Consider the following 17,243-nt stretch of genomic DNA (forward strand, 5'->3'; position numbering starts at 1 on the left):
GGAGGGTTCTGCTGGTGCCCAGTTGGCATAACAGTGTTTTGTTCCCACTCCACAATGGTGTGAACTGGGACTAGAGCACCAACCCCACACTTTTTAGTTTCCTGCCTTTTTTTTCCTGGTTTTTGCTTGGCATCCTGAATACTTCTCCGGCTCCCTTTGCAAAAGTCAATTCTGATTCTGAAGCATGCTGAAAAGACTGCTCTTGTACAAGAAGCATGAGCCCAGACTTTTTGGCGAGTTCTCACAGCTTAGCTATTGGGGCTGCTGACAGCAGAAAAGGCACTGTTGCTATTGAGATGCAAAGAGTGCATGCAATATTCTCACACTCCCGTGTCAGAATTCCTTGCTCTAATTGCCTAGAGGCAGAGAGCCGGTTCCCATAAGCTGCTGCATATTAACTACTCCTTTGTCTGGAAGAGCCATTGTTTTAAATGGATAGAGAAAAACAATCCTGAAATGTGTACATATCTCTCACATGGGCACTGAATACACCCTTCCTAGCCAGAGTCTTACTAGATTCAAAGCAGATGTACAGAAAAACAGCTGTAGCGTGGAAGCTGCTTTAAATTGTTCCCCGTAGCTTCTGTCTCCATGCAGAAAAACTATGCATGCATCAGCTCACTTCAAGGACTCAGGGATTTCTTACTAGGCAAAGCTCCACAAATGCCAAAAACAATTTGAGGTAGTCCACATAAATTCTCTGACCCACATTTTCAGTTTATGCACATTTTGTTATATGGAAATGTACCACATGGGCTAGGTATCGAGTGGCCATTATAAAATGGCCTCCCTGTTCTTTCTGTGCACAAGCCCAGAGTTGTAGTACAATATGGAGAGCAATGACAAGTCAGCACTCTGTTGAAAATGTCTTCCATATTTCTTCTTCAGTTTAATAGGAAAGAAATTGCTTCTGAGAAAAAGTTCTAAAAAGAAAAATGTTTAGTAATTCTTATGGATAGGGTTTCTGTGCTTATCTTAGTGAGTTGGCTGAGGAATGTGTGTGTGCATATACACACTTGTTTGTGTCTTGCCTTTTATTGTAGAAACATATTTTTAGGATCCTTCAAACTTCATGTACTTAGGGCCCTACACAATTATAGCACTATGATTCCACTTTAACCAAATTGGCTGAAGCCAAAGAATATAGGACCTTCCTCAGTAATTGTTCCAAGTCCATGATGTTTTCCACTAGTATTTACGGTGTCACCCTTATATCTAAGATTGTTGATGTTCCTTTCTCCTGTCTTCACTTCTTCTTCTAAGTCTAAGCCTGCTCTTCGTATGATGTTTTCTGTGTACAACTGGAACAAATAGGGTGATAGAATGCAGCCTTGCCTGACCCCCTTGCCAATTGAGAACCATTCTGTTTCTCCCTATTCTGTTCTTACAGTGACCTCTTGTCCAGAATATAGATTTCTCATCAGAACTCTCAAATGTAGTGGCGCTCCCATGTCTTTGAGAGTATTTCATAGCTTTTTGTGATTTATGCAAAGGCTTTTCTACAGGCTATAAAGCAAATGCTGATTTTCTTTTGGAACTCCTTTGTGCACTCCATTAATCATTGTATGTTTGCAATGTGGCCCTGCTTCTCCTTAAACTGCATAGTCCAGAATTCCATAGGAGGAAGCCATGACAGTAAAAGTAGAATTGTGCTATGCTCGTAAAGTATGAGAAGGCCCTCAGCCAACTTTATAACAATGACAGATAAGGCATAAAAACAAGACAAAAGCAGTCCTAGCAAAAACAACAACTGCACTGTACTTCAGCTAAAGTCAAGAGGATACATTATGGGGTAACTCCTGCCTTGTCCATCTTTTTCAGATCAGGAGGTCCAGGCAGCCAGGGAGGATATGGAATGAGGAATAATGTATTATAAATAGTGGGAAATATCACTCTTGGCCCATTTCGAATGATAAGGTAAGTATAAGAACAGAACTAAAGGAAAAATTTTAAAACACTTTGAAATGAGGCGTGAAAACAGAAACCTCTCTCATGAGGGAAGAAAAATGTTCAGGAAATTGATGGACTGATTTTGGCACAGCAAAACTTCACCACTTCCATGCAGGTGAAAAAAACCTCTCTCCTTCTCACATTTGGGACTACTGGGCAGAATTATTATAAACTTCTGCGTTGGAGTCAAAATTTACCCATGGCACTTGATGAACCAAGCTGCAATGACTGTATAATATGGATATACCCCAGATATTATACTATCCTAATAACTGGGGTAGAGAATTTTAGGCCCTTCAGGTGGCTTTGACGTCAGCTCCTACAAGTCCCAGCCAGCATGGTCCATGGTAAGGGATAATAGGAGTTGTAGTCTAAAACATATGGAAGGCCAAAGGCTTTTGCCTTCTGAGCTCCCATTTGGAATGTGCCAGAGTGAAGCAGTTTTAAATAGCACTCCAGTGTCAATAAATTTTATACTTGAGGCCAGTATGAGGCAATAAAAACAGAAAGGGTAATGCTGCTGAGTCATCTAGTCAGACATGGAACTGAAACAGAGGCAGCTCTGTGTAGTACCTCCTTACCCTCTTCATCTTGACTGAGAAGCTGTGGGAATCCATTTTCATGAGCTTTGTGTGTTATTCAAGTGCATTGCCACCCCCATTCTGTCTGTTCTCTTCTTTCTGATCACTAGAGGATTTCTCAAACATTGATTAATTCAGGCAGCTTGCAATGTCAGCCTTCTCCAACCTGATGCTCTCCAGATGTTGTGAACTACAATGCCTGGCACTTACAGGGAAGAGCCCAGGTTGAGAAAGGCCTCACTAGGACCTTTGGCTAGAAACATGTCTCCTTGAGTTCCAAGAATCAAAATATAATGGTCCATAGTGAGTTTATTTTGCTCAGCTAGTCAGAAGAAATGGCAAGAAAAATCTTGCTTCTCATCTTGCCTCTGTGTCTCATTGATTGCATTTGACTTTTATGCTCTAGGAAAGCCCATCATTTCTGGTTTATCTTTCCCAATATGTTATCATACTGTAAAGGTTCTGGAACGAAAGGGAAAAAAATAAATGTGATTTGGAAATTATATACTCTTACTAACAGGTGCTGGTTACAGGGAGCACCCAACTCCCTTGTTGCACCAGCTCCACTTGTTGCTGGTTCATTTACAGGCACAATTCAAAGTGTTGGTTATGATCTTTAAAGCCCTATATGGCTCAGGTCCAGGCTATTTGAAAAACCGTATTCTCCTTCACGAACCAGAGCATGCTCTGATATGTGATTGGGAGGCCCTTTTCTCTGTCCCACCTCCCTCACAAGTACATTTGGTGGGAACACAAAGAGGGCCTTTTCAGTGGCTTTTTCCAGGCTCTGGAACTACCTTCCCAGAGAAGGTAGACTGTCACCTTCCCTATTTATTTACTTTTCAACCCAAGCAAAGACTTTTCTATTCCGACAGGCATTGATGAAGGCCCATCTTACACAATACACTGTGTATGTGTTTTAATTATATGGTTCTATATTTTTTATTGTTTAACTGTATTTTAACTGTTGACTCGTGTGGATTTTAACTCTTTTTAATCATTGTAAGCCACTTTGAGTCACTATCTGAAAAACGGTGGGATAGAAATAAATATATTACTACTAGTACCATTACCAACACCACTACTACTAATACACTAACACTGTACAGATAAGGGTGTGCATTACATTAAAACTTTTAATTTAAAATATTTAATATTTTAGTGTGTTTTTTTTTAAAAAATAGGCAGGTTTATGAAAAACAGATGTAATGTGAGAACTTAATTTAGAAGAAATAGAGTAAAGCTCATTTGAATTTAGGAATGTATTCCTGGAATGCAAAGCAGCCACTACTTTACTGTCATTCCAAAAACTCTAAGGCTATTTTGTCTTAAAAATTAAAGTAAAGCAAAAGGCATCAAGATTCAAGTTTGGTGTCAAAAGGTAAAGGAGCTAATATGATAGCTCCTTTACCTTTTGACACCAAACTTCATAGTCAAGGATCCACTGTATTCAGTTTACATCTGCCTAACATTTCTTACATTAAAAATATATATTCTGACTCACATTTTGTAAATAATGTTTAATTTAAATATTTTCAGGATTAGCAAAATGGCTACCCCTTCCTCCCCTCCCACACGACAGCCTTGACATGCTAATAAAACAAAACAAGACAAGACAAGACAAGACAAAATTATACCCCACCTCCCTTGCGATTAACAACAAGGACAAGGACAACCAACCAACCAACTAACCAACCCCATTCCTCCATCCTCTTTGCTGGCGTTTTTACAGATGGAGAGCTGGCTCCTCTCCAGCCTCTGACACAATGTCTGGAGTCCCCAGAGCAGCTGGAATTCATTTTCTTGCTTCAAACCTATGTACTTTTTCATATAAAGTTGCAGTTTGGCATTACTGACTATATCTGGGAGTGTCCAATGCAAGAAAAAAAACACACACAAATCCCACTGTATTTCTTTCTCAGTTGCTGGCTGAGCAAGGAAGTACATACCCCCCCCCCCCCGTACAAAATCTAGTCAGTTCTCACTGTTTAGAAATGAGCCATGCTTAGAAATCTTGGCCTGTTAGCTCATACCCCCTCCCTCCCTATTACAAAATAAAGATTTTTGAGATGGTCGACATTCATAAAACTCCAGTCCTAAGTTTTGCTCCCTTCTTTCCTAGGGCACATTTCCCCCTTCTATAAACCATCCTTCACCATTTGCCAAGCAGTCATTTGGCCGAGCTTCAAGAAATGCCTGAGGCTCTGCTTCTTGTCAAGGCTCCCCCCCCCCCCCCCAGTGCACGAATCACTGTTCTTGAAATGTTAACACTGACGGTGTTTCAAGGGTTGGTTTTCTTCTTTTAGTTCAAATTAGGTTCAAGTTGGAATGAATACAGCAAAACAAGGAAGAGGCAGGTCACAAAATCACACACTGTAGTTTGTGGGAAGTGGCTGTTCTATCTCCTCGCCATTTTGTCTTTTTCTTTTTCTTCTGACTTTTCTCTGGGACTTGTTGCCTGTCAAGGAAAATAAAAGAAGCCATCAGTGTGTGTATATGTGTGTACCTCCAGGTTGCGTGTTGATTTATGGAAACCCCATGAATTTCATAGTCTTCTTAGGCAAAGAATACTCACAGGTGGTTTTGTCAGTTCCTTCTCTTGAAATATAGTCTACAGCACTTGGTATACATTGGTGGTCTCCCATCCAAGTACTAACCAGACCGGACGCTGCTTAGCATCCAATATAAGATGGGATCTGGTGCATTTAGAGTATTTAGGCCATGCTGGAGTCCTCCCCCCCACTCCTGCTTAAAAACGGAGATTTATATTAGTTATGTGTGCTTGGAACTTTGCATGCACAACTGCAACAATTGTATGGGAGAAACCTGGAGTAGGAAAATGGTGAACAAAGAAAGTGTGAGGAACTCTTCCATCTCCAACTCTCTTGAAATAGTTTTTATCTATTTAAGAAGTGATTGCCAGTGTTGGACATTACATGCATTTATACAAAATTTGGAAAAGTGACTTTTTGGGACTGCAACCCTCCGAACCTTTCAGCCACTGGCTCTACCGCCTGAGGGATTCTAAGAGCTGCAGTCCAAAAGTTTACTTTATCAAGCTCTGGCTTTATGTCTATATTTCTAGGGAAGCCTTGAGCCTTTTGTCCCTAGCATTAAGAGATGAAACAAATTTTCCTGTTTAACAGCTGGTGCAGAGTTGTGCCTTGCAGGGAAAACAGATTAATCTTTATGCTAAGTGCTCTACTAGTTAGATTTCAGCTCAATGGTAGTACATGCGGTGGTTAAATTAGCTCAATATGAAAAGTGTATCCAGTTTGCTCCCCTGCACTAGCTTTTTGGGAGGGAAAGTCCATCTTTTTAGTTGCTGGCATTACAAAATCACTTGCCCTAGCTGCTTTTCTCTGTATGGAGTAATAGCCTTGGGTACCATTATTTTTTTCTCTCTGAGGAAAAAGAAACTGGGATGGGACTTAAGAGCTATATTCTGGATGGAAAGACAATGAATTAATGAATCACCACCTGAGTGTGGTGTTTCCAAAATGTGCAAAACTGCTCCGAGCACCCATAGGACAGGCATACACCAAAGAGATTATCAGCTCTCCCATACTACTATCATTTACTACCATGTCTCATAAACATTGTTTTATGTGCTCCACCAACTTTTGTGTTTAGGTCAATATTTGAACACTGGCAATCAAGAAAACCCTATTTTATCAAGCCAGGGTTCTAATTTTGCTGGACTGCAGCTTCCATTGGCCGTAGCCTAGCCAACATAGTCTGGGATGATGGGAGTTGAAGTCCAACATCTTCTGGAGAGGCATGTGTTGCCTAGCTTTGTTGTAAGTTATGAGAGGTGCAATACTATCTATCACTACCCAAAAGTATGCCTCATCAAGTGCTGGTCCAGTGCTGTTGTTTGTAATGTGCTACAGCAAGCCAGCATCTCAAATTGTTTCTTCTTCTTCTTCTTCTAAAAATGAATGTACATATTCGAAGTGTATGCCTCTGACCTATAGCCTGTCCCTACCTGTTTTGTTCTCTGTCACTTAAACTTTTGTCGCTTAAGTTGGCCCAAGTACTTAGTCAATGGGACACATTAAAAATTTTACTGTAGACAATTTTATTTTGGGGGAGAACACTGAAGCGTGGCATGGCATGGCATAGCATGGCATGGTTACAGCTCTGGTTCTCAAATGTTATTTAGGTGTCAGTCTCAGAAAAGCATAATTTATCCTGCTTCCCCCACCACACCACACCAAATTGTCTTTTGCTGTCGTGCCAGGGGGAAAAAAATACAGCCGGAAGAATCTGTAATGACTGAAAAGCTTGTGTGCCATAGATGTCAAGTTTATGCAGCCTATTTTGTGCAACTGGGGCTGGCAGGCACACAGAGACCCTATTCTAGCAAGACTTCCTGGAGAACACAACTGCAAGGCAAGGATGGGTATCCTTTCCTGGCTGAATGATCAGGGTAGCATTAAACTTATAACAAACAGCCAAAGCCTACTGTATATACTATGATTCTATGTATAAGTCTAGAAATTTTAGTCAAATAATTGACCACAAAAACCTGAGTTGACTTATCCACTGGATTAAGATCTAGAGTGGATTCAAATGCACACACAACCACACATTGTAAGCCACCATCCACTACAGAGATCCCCATGGGCTGAATGGATAATCAGGGGTGAAAGGACTCAGCTGCATTGCCAAAGTCATGACGTATGAGAGTTAGGAATGGTGGCAGCCCAGAGTGATTCGTCTAGAGCAGTGATGGCGAATCTATGGCACGTGTGCCAGGGGTGGCACTCAGAGCCTTCTCTGGGGGCACTTGTGCCATCGCCCCAGCACAGAGTTTGCCAGAGTTTGTTACTAGAAAGCCAGAGGGACATGGCACTTTGCAATAAATAAGTGGGTTTTGGGTTGCAGTTTGTGCACTCGGCCTCTGAAAGGTTCACCATCACTGGTCTATAGTCTGGCAGTTGGTGTCCAAAAATATTACTATTTTGAGCTTTTGGTGGACTGTGGTGCTATTTTAGTACTTCAAGTTGAGGACACTGAAGAGCAACCTGGGTTGGCCAGGGACATTTTGCAGCTCAGGTAATGGTGTCCCCACTCCTCCACTCCAAAGGCAGACTTGACAGGCAGAGGGATCTTACTGGCAGCTGGGTAGCATACCCTGCACGAGGGCAGTAGAATAATTTACAAAAGGCAGCACAGGTGGCACACTGAGTTTTGTCTTCCATGAGAGGAAGTAGACCTCTCAAAGTGCTGTGGTTATGAGTGTTGAGAAAATGAGAGCTGTTGTTGCCCATCCCAAACTGCCACACAGGGTGCTTGTCTCACTTTATCTAATGGCATCATAGGCATGTTAAAGTGAAGACTGGCCTTTTAAAAAACCAAAACAAATATGAGAATGCATGAGATCTTTGTTAGCCGCAACCTAACCAGACAGGTGACTCTGATAAGCAGTGAATATAATTACCAGCTTGGTGTTAATCAGAGATACAGGGAAAAGCATGTATTCAGCATTGCTCCCAGTTCTTGTCAATTTTGGTGACAGATATTCTTTCTAATGGGTTCTGGGGGAAAATATTTCTATTTATGTAGTAGTAAGAAGTAGTCAGTTTTAGCCTCCCCTCCTCCACAATATTAGATACGTATTCAGAAAAATGTGATCGGCGAAACGCTCTTGCTAACCTCCCAACTGGATAAAAAGAACATCAACTGCTTGTCTTTACAGATACAGCAGAGCATTCTAATCACACAGGCACAGTATCAAATCCCCATGAAAATCTAATTGGATCTGTAGGAATTCTTGATGAGTCACATGGAAAAATAGGAGGACACATTTCTAGTATTTATATTCAGAATGGAATAGAGCTAGACTCCCCCCTCCTCCTGATCTTATGGATGAGAACAACATCTTTCACAAGCAGCCTTGTTGTGCTAGTATGATTTACTAAAGCTTGGGAAAAAATATTGGGGTGGGGATTGCAGCTCCCAGAACACTTCCCAGCTGCCAGCCATTCTGACTGGGAGCAGGAGTGTCACTAAGAGGGCATCTGGACCACACCAGATGACACCTTGGTGTGGGGGTGAACACCCCATGAAGCAGTCACTCCTGTCTGCTCCAAGCCCCCCTGCCACCCCTCTCTGCTAGCTAGGGTGCCTTCACCATCCAATGGTTGCAGTCACAGGTGGGGGTGAGGTGTTGGGAAAGGGATACAACTTGCTTTCATGATTGACCAGCAGCCCTACCAGACCTGCAAGAGGCTTTTGGGTAGCGTCAGCACCCCAATTCCAGCTCATCAGAGGTGGCCTGGCTGTTGGAAGGCAGGGCTGAGGTGTGTTCTAGGAAGCCTGGGGGGTGACAGCATAAATTACCTCATTGGGGTGACAGTGACCTTAGGGACTTGACTGGCTGGGAAACTTTGGGAATTGTAGTTGAAAGCTTTTCCAAGCTCTATATGCAAGCCCAGGGACTTGAGGAGGTCACCACACTACACTTTTATAGTGCCATTATTCTACTTTTACTTCTCTGGCTGCCTGCTGTTGCTTTCTGGGGTTTGTAGTTCAGTGAGGCCTAAAAGCTCTTTGGCTGAGAATTTTAAATGCTCCTCTCTAAACTGCAAATCTAAGGGCCCAAACAGACAGGTCAAAATAAAACTGCTTCGAGCCACTTTGGAGGAATGCTGTTTAAATGACACACACATCTTAAGAGGCCAGAAGCTGCACCAGAGTTGTGCTCCAGTCCTGCAACAGGAGGCACCAGAGCAGCTGAAGTGGAATAGCAGTGCTATAAGAGTGTTGTGTGGTAAATGCTTAGTCCCAGCTAGGGTAAACTAATTGCATTCCAGCTAGGGTCAACTTATACACAGCCCTTTAGACATTGTATCATCTAAAGAAGCCCACACAAGAGGGTTAAAGCTCTGCTTGCTTCATTCAGGTTTATGAATACAGTATTGAACTGTCAGTGTGCAGTGCTTCTTTGTGTTGACATATGAACATTGTTCTCTGTTGTATTTTCCTGTGCATGAACACTGAGCATATGTTAAAACAAAGAGGAGGCAGGAGACTCAAAGTGAATTTAAGGAGATCACATGAGGAAGCGGCCCAGGATTAGAATTGTCATGCTGGAGACTTGATCTCACTTGGAACCAGGACTGGCATCAAAGCAGCCATTTGAATTTCTCTTGCCATCTCTTGCCTCCTTCTTGCTATATTGCTCAGGACAGCATCTGTGGAAACATCGAATGAGTCAAGGCAACCAGGAAGGGTTTTTAAAAATCCATTTCTCTCCAAAACAGTACAAGTGTTACAGCAGAGAAAGGCTGCTGAAAGGCTGCTAAGGGATGGAAAAAATGAGCCAGCCTCATATCTCACTTTCTCCAGCACATGTTGGAGAATCAACCTAGGAGGAAGCTTCTTCAGGCAGAACTGAAGCACTCTGCCCAATTGCCACAAAGCCACTGGTGCTTCTGCAGATGACATATTATTTCAAAAGATTTGGCTGCACACTCTCAAATATGTTCTATTTCTTTGTGCCAGGTTTGATCTGAAAAATACTTGCATCTGTATTACCCAAGTGACTCCCCAACCCCTTTCCACTTCATTTTTGGTGAGATTATCTAAGTCTTGGATTCTAGAATGAGTGGGTAATACACCTGCTTTTCTGAAAAAGAGAAATGGCCAGGAAATCACTGCATATTCCTACTTCTAGGAATGGTTATGTCCCTAGAGCAAGGGCAAGGAAACATTGGCCCTCCAGATGTTGTTGAACTTCAACTCCCAGAGGCCACACCAAGCATATCCAATGATAAAGGACTTTGAGAATTGTAGTCCAGAACTGCTGGAGGGCCAATGATTCCTCACCTTTATCAGAGTGTATCTTCGTAGAATGACCAGGTAAGTTTCTCCTTATGCAATTCAACTGAATGCCATGTGGACATGCATTTAAAAAACAACAACAATTAAGCATCCCACGGTACTCTCATTTCAACTCTCTTGCACTTCCAATAACGAAAGATCAAAGGAAATGGTAAAAATGCAGAAGAACCAAGGTATCAACAGTGGCATTTGATCTAACATTTTAGTTTTACTAAACTCAACAAGGAAACAATCGTTTCACCACTGAACTATCATCTTAAAAGCCAACAAGCATGTCCCATGATGTGGAACAGCTGCTAAACCCTGTGGAAGAGCTAATCTGCTCTGTAAGTGACACTGGGATATCTAGTAAAAATGACAGAAACACATATCAGAAGCTCTCAAGGACACTGAGGCAAAAATAAGCACTAGGTGGTATGTAACAATTATGCCAAAACAGACCATCAAAGAAAACCTGTGGCCAAGATGGAAAAACTCTGAACACAGAAGGAACAGATGCAGTATTCCTCCCGCTCACCACAGTGATTTCTCAAGTGAATTGGGCCAGGTTCTGCCTCCTCAGTGGATAAGTAAATCATCAGTAAATGGACAAAAACATCCAGCACCTATGGACTTTGCCAAAAAATATTTTAAAAAGAGGAAAACCAGACACTGTAATACAAGTAAGAGTAATGGAAACTTAATCACCAAGCTACACTTCCAGGTTCTTCAGTAAAACTGAACTGGAAAATTTCAAAAGAGCAGGAGGGCTAAATCCATCTTTATGATTTTTCTGTATGCACCATCCAACTTTATTCTGTGCCCTTTATTTTGTTTGAGGAATACTGTTCTCTCATCATTTGGTACACTATGTTAGTCGGGTATTGTTACAAGGATGTGGCAATGCTTTAAGACACTGAAGAATGTTTTGAAGAAGTAGGTATTTGAAGTGTGGATAAACTCTTCAACACACTTTTTCAGAGAGTCCTTACAGGGAACTGTACTACCTAGTCACTTCTCTCAGAGCTTGGAAAAACATGGTCAGCAGGTGGATGATTCTGGAAGATTTTGTCCAAAAAGTTATTTCTCTGAGCTCTGAGTTTGCCATTGGCTTCTCTCCTCAGTTCCTTGTTTAAGGGGTTTCAGAAAGCAGACTGGCATAGAGCACCATTCCTCCTAATTAATGATTTATGAAACCTGGAGTTCCTCTGAAAAATGCCAGTGGTTTCTAGATGAGAATATCTACAAATGGGAATAGCCTTCACTGTAAATCAGCTTGCCTACCATGGATGATTTATGTGCAACCAGAAGATAGTGCTGGGAATGCTCTGAGGTACACCATAATTTTGGCTGGAAGTGATAGCCAAACATAAGAAATGTGAATAATGCCTAGTAAACAGCGATCATATATCTTAGATCCACCTTTTAGATTTTTCTAAAATCACCAAAGGGACAAGATTCCACAGACTGGCATGAAATAGGTTCCCAGAGAGAAGGAAGTTTTAAAATCACTATTGGAGACCATCTAAGGAGGCATCAGCTTCGAAGTCATCAGGTGATATAATGTCTTGAGCTAGAAAAGGTATGAATACTTATTTCGTGAAGCCATTTCATTTAAACTAAACTAGACAAGCTTGTTCAGTGCTGATCACCATTTGTGAAGGAGAAATGGATGTTTTCCAGAATAACCTCCATATAAGTTTGAACTGATCCTCTGAAAAAAAATATGATTACTTGTATAGTGAAATATATGTCTAAGTAGATGATGGTTGTGGGTGTTGTTGTAATAAACTGGTAATTACACGAGATGTAAGCAAGCTTTTGCTCCAGCATATGGCTACTCAATTGATTAATGAACTTTTTGCAAATCATGCTGGTTTTTGACCAACTATAGCTTACCTGATTACACGAACAAGATCATGGAAAGCTTTGTCAACATTTAGTGGGGGGTCCTTAGCACTGGTTTCTATATATGGAATCTAGAAAACAAAGGTCCAGTAACTTTTAAATACATATATTATAGGGAAAATGTCTTATTTGAAGATTCAAAAAAGAAAGAAAGAAAGAAAGAAAGGGGAAAGTTGAATGCACAGTAAGGATGCCATTACAACAGAGGAAGCAGAAAGGCTATGTTAAATTATCTGTATCATTATCCTTACATTTCCCAATAAATCTGAACACCATTAGATGACCGGAAATTCAGAAAAATGAAGTAATTATTTGGGGAAAGCTACATTTATACACAAAATGGGACAATGACAATAGCAGCAGCAGCAGAAGCAATACATTCAGAATCATTTCTGTAGTTACATAGCAGAAGATATTTTGATAGGACTTTGTTTATGCAGCACAGTTCCACAATAATTTTGAATCAATGTGATATCTGTGAGCATTATAACCCTCCAGCCCGCTCCCCTCCAGCCAAATCCTTGGAATGGTAGTTTGGTGAGGGTGGTATGGATCCCCCCATGAAATTACAGTTCCTCAGGTATTTTGAAGAAAAGGGATTTATTTATTTATTTATTTATTTACAGTATTTATACTCCACCCTTCAGCCCTAAAAGCTCTCAGAGCAGCTGTTAAGTCATTATAAAACCTAAATCCAATTGTTAGTTCAGAAATTTGGTAAGTCATGACTTATATAAAGTCCAGTAATTAAAAAAAAAAATTTTTTTTTTGAGTTGGGACTAAAAATTGTTTCAGGCCTAATTCTGTACACTAGAGATGTACTTACTCAAGGATATCCATATCAATAGAGGTAAAAAAAGGATATCATTCAAATATTTATATTTGGCACATACAAAGTAGTTCATATCCAAAGAATAACTCTCTAGGGTGCATCTACACTGCAGAAATAATGCATTTTGACATCACTTTTAACTGACATGGCTGCCTCTTTCAGAATTCTGGGATTTGTGGCTTTGTGAGACACCAGCACCCTGGCAGAGAAGGGTAAAGACCTTGCAAAACTACAAATCCCAGGATTCCACAGGATGGATCTATTTCTACAGTGTACACTCTGTTATCTGAGCATGGATATGTACTTTGGTAGGACTGATGTATAATTATACTTGTGTGCCTACACAAACAGTCAAATCTATTTATCAGAAAGTATTTTTTAATTGCAATCATGATTATCCTGTAGTATGAAAAAGACAACATTTTTTAAAACGTACTACTACTTCATTCAATTATATGGCCAAGTTCTAATAAATTAAGATCAATACAATAATTTGAATTCTCTCTCTCTTATATCTATATACAGTATGTCCATCATTCTGCTTGTTATTTTTTCCAAGCTAATCCCCTACTTCTCAAAGCTTTCTTAACAGAGGAGATGTTCTTTTTATAGATATCCTTTCTACACATTTTGTTCAGCTCTGATCTATCCCCTTCTAAAGAGATGGAACTATCACAAAAAGGCATTGTATCTGAAATGTGCTTACATATTTACATTAGGGTATTTGATGTTATTTTACATCTTCTAATGAAAGAAATCTTTAATATGTTTGACAGAGCCTTCCTCTACCCTGCAAATGTTATCCAGTACCTAATATATCCAGGTCTTTCTCCATCTTATTGATGTACAGTGTTTGCAGCTCTGTCAAGCTAGCCCTGAAGGAGGAAGTGTTAAACGAAGATGCCATTTTAGTAGAAATGAACTCCAGATTTGCCTCATGAGTTTATTACTCCACATAGTAATGCTTGAAGAATTTGATCTTTCTAGTTCCTATGTGAACTGACCTCTTGTTTACCTCTTGGATTAATGTCTTTGAATGCTGCAGAGTAGTTTGTGCCAGTTTAAATATATCCGAACACATATTAAACACTTATTTTGAGAGCAATTTGTGGCTTTTTAACAAACCACAGATTAATGTGAAAACAGAAGAGAATTATGAGTAAAACATGTGCAAGTGATACAGACTGAAAAGCAGTCTTATTATTCCATTCTGATTCTGGCAAGCAGCCAAATGTACCCCCTCCTCATTTAGTCCCTTCCTTGAACTCTATGGATGGGAGGCAAGTAGCCCTTTAAATGAAGTTGGACTGCAACTCCCATAACCCCTCAGAACTGGCCTTCCCAACTAGTGGGAATACAGTAACATCTCAAGGGCCACATGTTTCTCTATCTGTGCTGTCATAAGGTATCACAGTGTTTTGTGACAACCATGCAATGCACCGCAAAGCCAATATGCATAAATTCCACTACTGATTAACCCTCCTACTAGGATCCCACCAATAAGTGAACATCATCTCCTTGAGTGGTAGCTGATCTTATGCTAGAGTTTTATCAGCCCTGTTACCAGTGACCATGCTGAAGGGACTGAGTGAACCAGGGACTTTAGCCACTTAAGACTATAATGGCAATGTTACAAAATACAATTGTACAAGAAACTGCTGAAAGGACGTACATTGTGCTTTGCTGCCATTTCCTTTCCTTGTTCCCGAGTGATTTTTCTCAAATGCATTAGATCAACTTTGTTGGCCACTAAAATCATTGGAAAAGATTCTCTGGAAGGTAAAAAGAACAGGACAGCATCAATACAAAATTCTCAATTTCTGCTTTCTTCAATTACAACAACATGCCATTTGAGCAAAGAATCTCATACCCATTTCTATAGATGGTTGTGGTTTTAAATCTCACTTTCATTGGCCAATTTCTAACTAATGTGAGGGAATATGATCCATAGTATTATATTTAAAACATAACCAAAATCTAGTTTATATCAGTGAATCTATCCTAAGCACCACTAAAGCTGCATCTACACTACAGAAATAATCCAGTTTGACACCACTTTAACTACCATAGTTCAATGCTATGGAATTTTGAGAACTGTAGCCTGTTATGGCACCAGAGCTCTCTGACAGAGAAGGATAATAATAATAATAATAATAATAATAATAATAAAATTTATTTATAGCCCGCTAAATGTCTTGCAAAGCTACAATTCCCAGAATTCCAAAGCATTGTTAGAAGTAATTGACATCTGTAATATATTCAAAGTGCTAAGAGCCATGGCAAAGTAATGTCAAACTGGATTATTTCTGTAGTGCAGATGCAGCCGTTGACTCTTGATCCCAGTCAATGTTTTAAAAACATGGATAGTTTAAGAATGCAGATGCCAGGCACTTGACTTCGTCTGGGGACATAGCACAAATGAGGAGTGTTATATATACTGGAATCCCAGTGGTTAAATCTTAGCACTTTGAATGTATTATGGCTGTCAATTACTTCTAACAATAGATGGTAACTCTTGCTTATTTAATTTACAATATCTCACTCATTAAGACACTATCCAATTATATTAAAAATGTCAGGGAGATACCTATAAAAACCTCAAGAAGGAACTTTATTTTGGAATGTGTCGATTTAGTTTAATTTCATAATGGAGTGATTCTCAAATGGTGGGGTGGGATCCCCGAGGAGGCTCAAGGGGGGCATAAGACTTGTAGGTTCTAATCCCTCTTTGCCCCCCCCCCCCAACTTTTTTTATGTGTAAAATTGACACATGCATTGAATTTAAATATTGAATTTACTTAAATAAAGCTGATCTAATAAATGATGTTATTTCTGTATAAAATGTCAAAATATGAATATATATGAATGTGCAAATGAAAATATGCAACTAAATAAACAAAATATTTTAATCATGTACTACGCTGAGTAGGAGAGGTCATGATATCCATATATAGATATAAAGGGGGGGGGGGATCCCAAGGGTAAAAAATTTGAGTACCACTGTCATATTGTATTAAAATAGGCAAGTAATGGGTCATACCAAATTAAAGTCCTCTCAAGTGATGGCACGACTATCAAAAATATCAGAGATCAGCTCAGGAACTAAAATCAGTGACTTGCTCTATAGGAGTCATATAAGGAAAATATTTCAAAGTCAGATATGAAGAAGGTATTGACTCCTGAACATCACACATTTTTGTTTAAAGCCCCCATTGCTCCAAGACACCCACCTGTCTTTGACTCGGAGAATAAGTTGATGAAATCTGTCCACGTGCTCAAAGCTGGCTTTATCTGTGACTGAATAGACTATAAGGAACCCATCCCCTGTCCTCATGTACTGCTCTCTCATTGCGCTGAATTCTTCTTGGCCTGCAGTATCTAGGACTAATAAGAGCAAGGAAGTAAGGGAAAAACACCAAACAGATGTTTTAATTATCTTGCCCCAAATATCACCTTATACCGAACAATCCATCCCATTCAAAGTGTTTCTACTTGAAAGCAAACCCTGCCTCACACATATCCCCATCTGTATGCTAAGCACATGGAGGAAGATATAAGTCTTGTTTGCCCATCCACATGAAAAGGAAAGCCTGAATGTGTGTAAATGTACATCCACAGCAGATCCTTATCACAGGATGTGGGGCTATTGGGGATAAGGTGCTGTTTCACCTCTTCTAGGGGTTGGCTGTAAGCATAGAGGCATGTATAGAAAGGGCCTTTCAGCTGTTTAATCCTTCACAGTAGGCTGTGCTAGCTAGGATTGATAGGAATTTTATAGGCTAAAAGCATCTGGAGAACCATTAATGTATATTCCTGGCTACATAGGCAATTTGACCTGGTATAAGGCAGTTATCTAGGTTCCAAACTTGACATACTACTATTTTCAGTGGGATTTATTAAAATTGAAAGAATGAATGAGTGTGATTCAGTCATACTGAAATTAGTTGATGTTTTAGGACAGTCCATTTTCTTTGACTATGACAACACTTTTGCTCCTTTTTTGGTTTACAGATATAAATTCTCCTCCAAAGCCAGTATTTGGCTAGATCACACGTTGTGTCAGAGCTCACATGAAAGGCAATACAGTACTTCTGAATCTGGAGAGAAAGACATGCCAGGCTATTTGAGAGTGAGGGGTTGTC

General features: G+C 40.1%; 1 protein-coding gene across 5 annotated transcripts in view; it reads right to left on the bottom strand.

Moving 5' to 3' along the window:
• Positions 1-3,980: 3,980 nt before the first annotated feature.
• Positions 3,981-17,243, bottom strand: part of LOC149313990 (ras-related protein M-Ras) — a 56,458-nt gene continuing 43,195 nt past the window's right edge. For 4 of the 5 annotated variants that reach the window (XM_089520314.1, XM_089520315.1, XM_089520316.1 and 1 more), the window contains exons 3-6: positions 16,332-16,485; positions 14,774-14,873; positions 12,261-12,340; positions 3,981-4,989 (exon numbers count right to left, since the gene is read on the bottom strand). In XM_089520314.1, coding sequence (XP_089376440.1) covers positions 4,890-4,989; positions 12,261-12,340; positions 14,774-14,873; positions 16,332-16,485 — 434 coding nt within the window. In that variant the 3' untranslated portion in view covers positions 3,981-4,889. Of the gene's footprint in view, positions 4,990-12,256; positions 12,341-14,773; positions 14,874-16,331; positions 16,486-17,243 lie in introns of those variants that run through there. The other variant, XM_089520318.1, reaches the window with a different exon arrangement.

The sequence above is a fragment of the Sceloporus occidentalis genome, unplaced genomic scaffold (genome assembly GCF_023333645.1).
Source record: "Sceloporus occidentalis isolate IW3139 unplaced genomic scaffold, rSceOcc1.0.p SCAF_4, whole genome shotgun sequence".
NCBI lineage: Eukaryota > Metazoa > Chordata > Lepidosauria > Squamata > Phrynosomatidae > Sceloporus > Sceloporus occidentalis.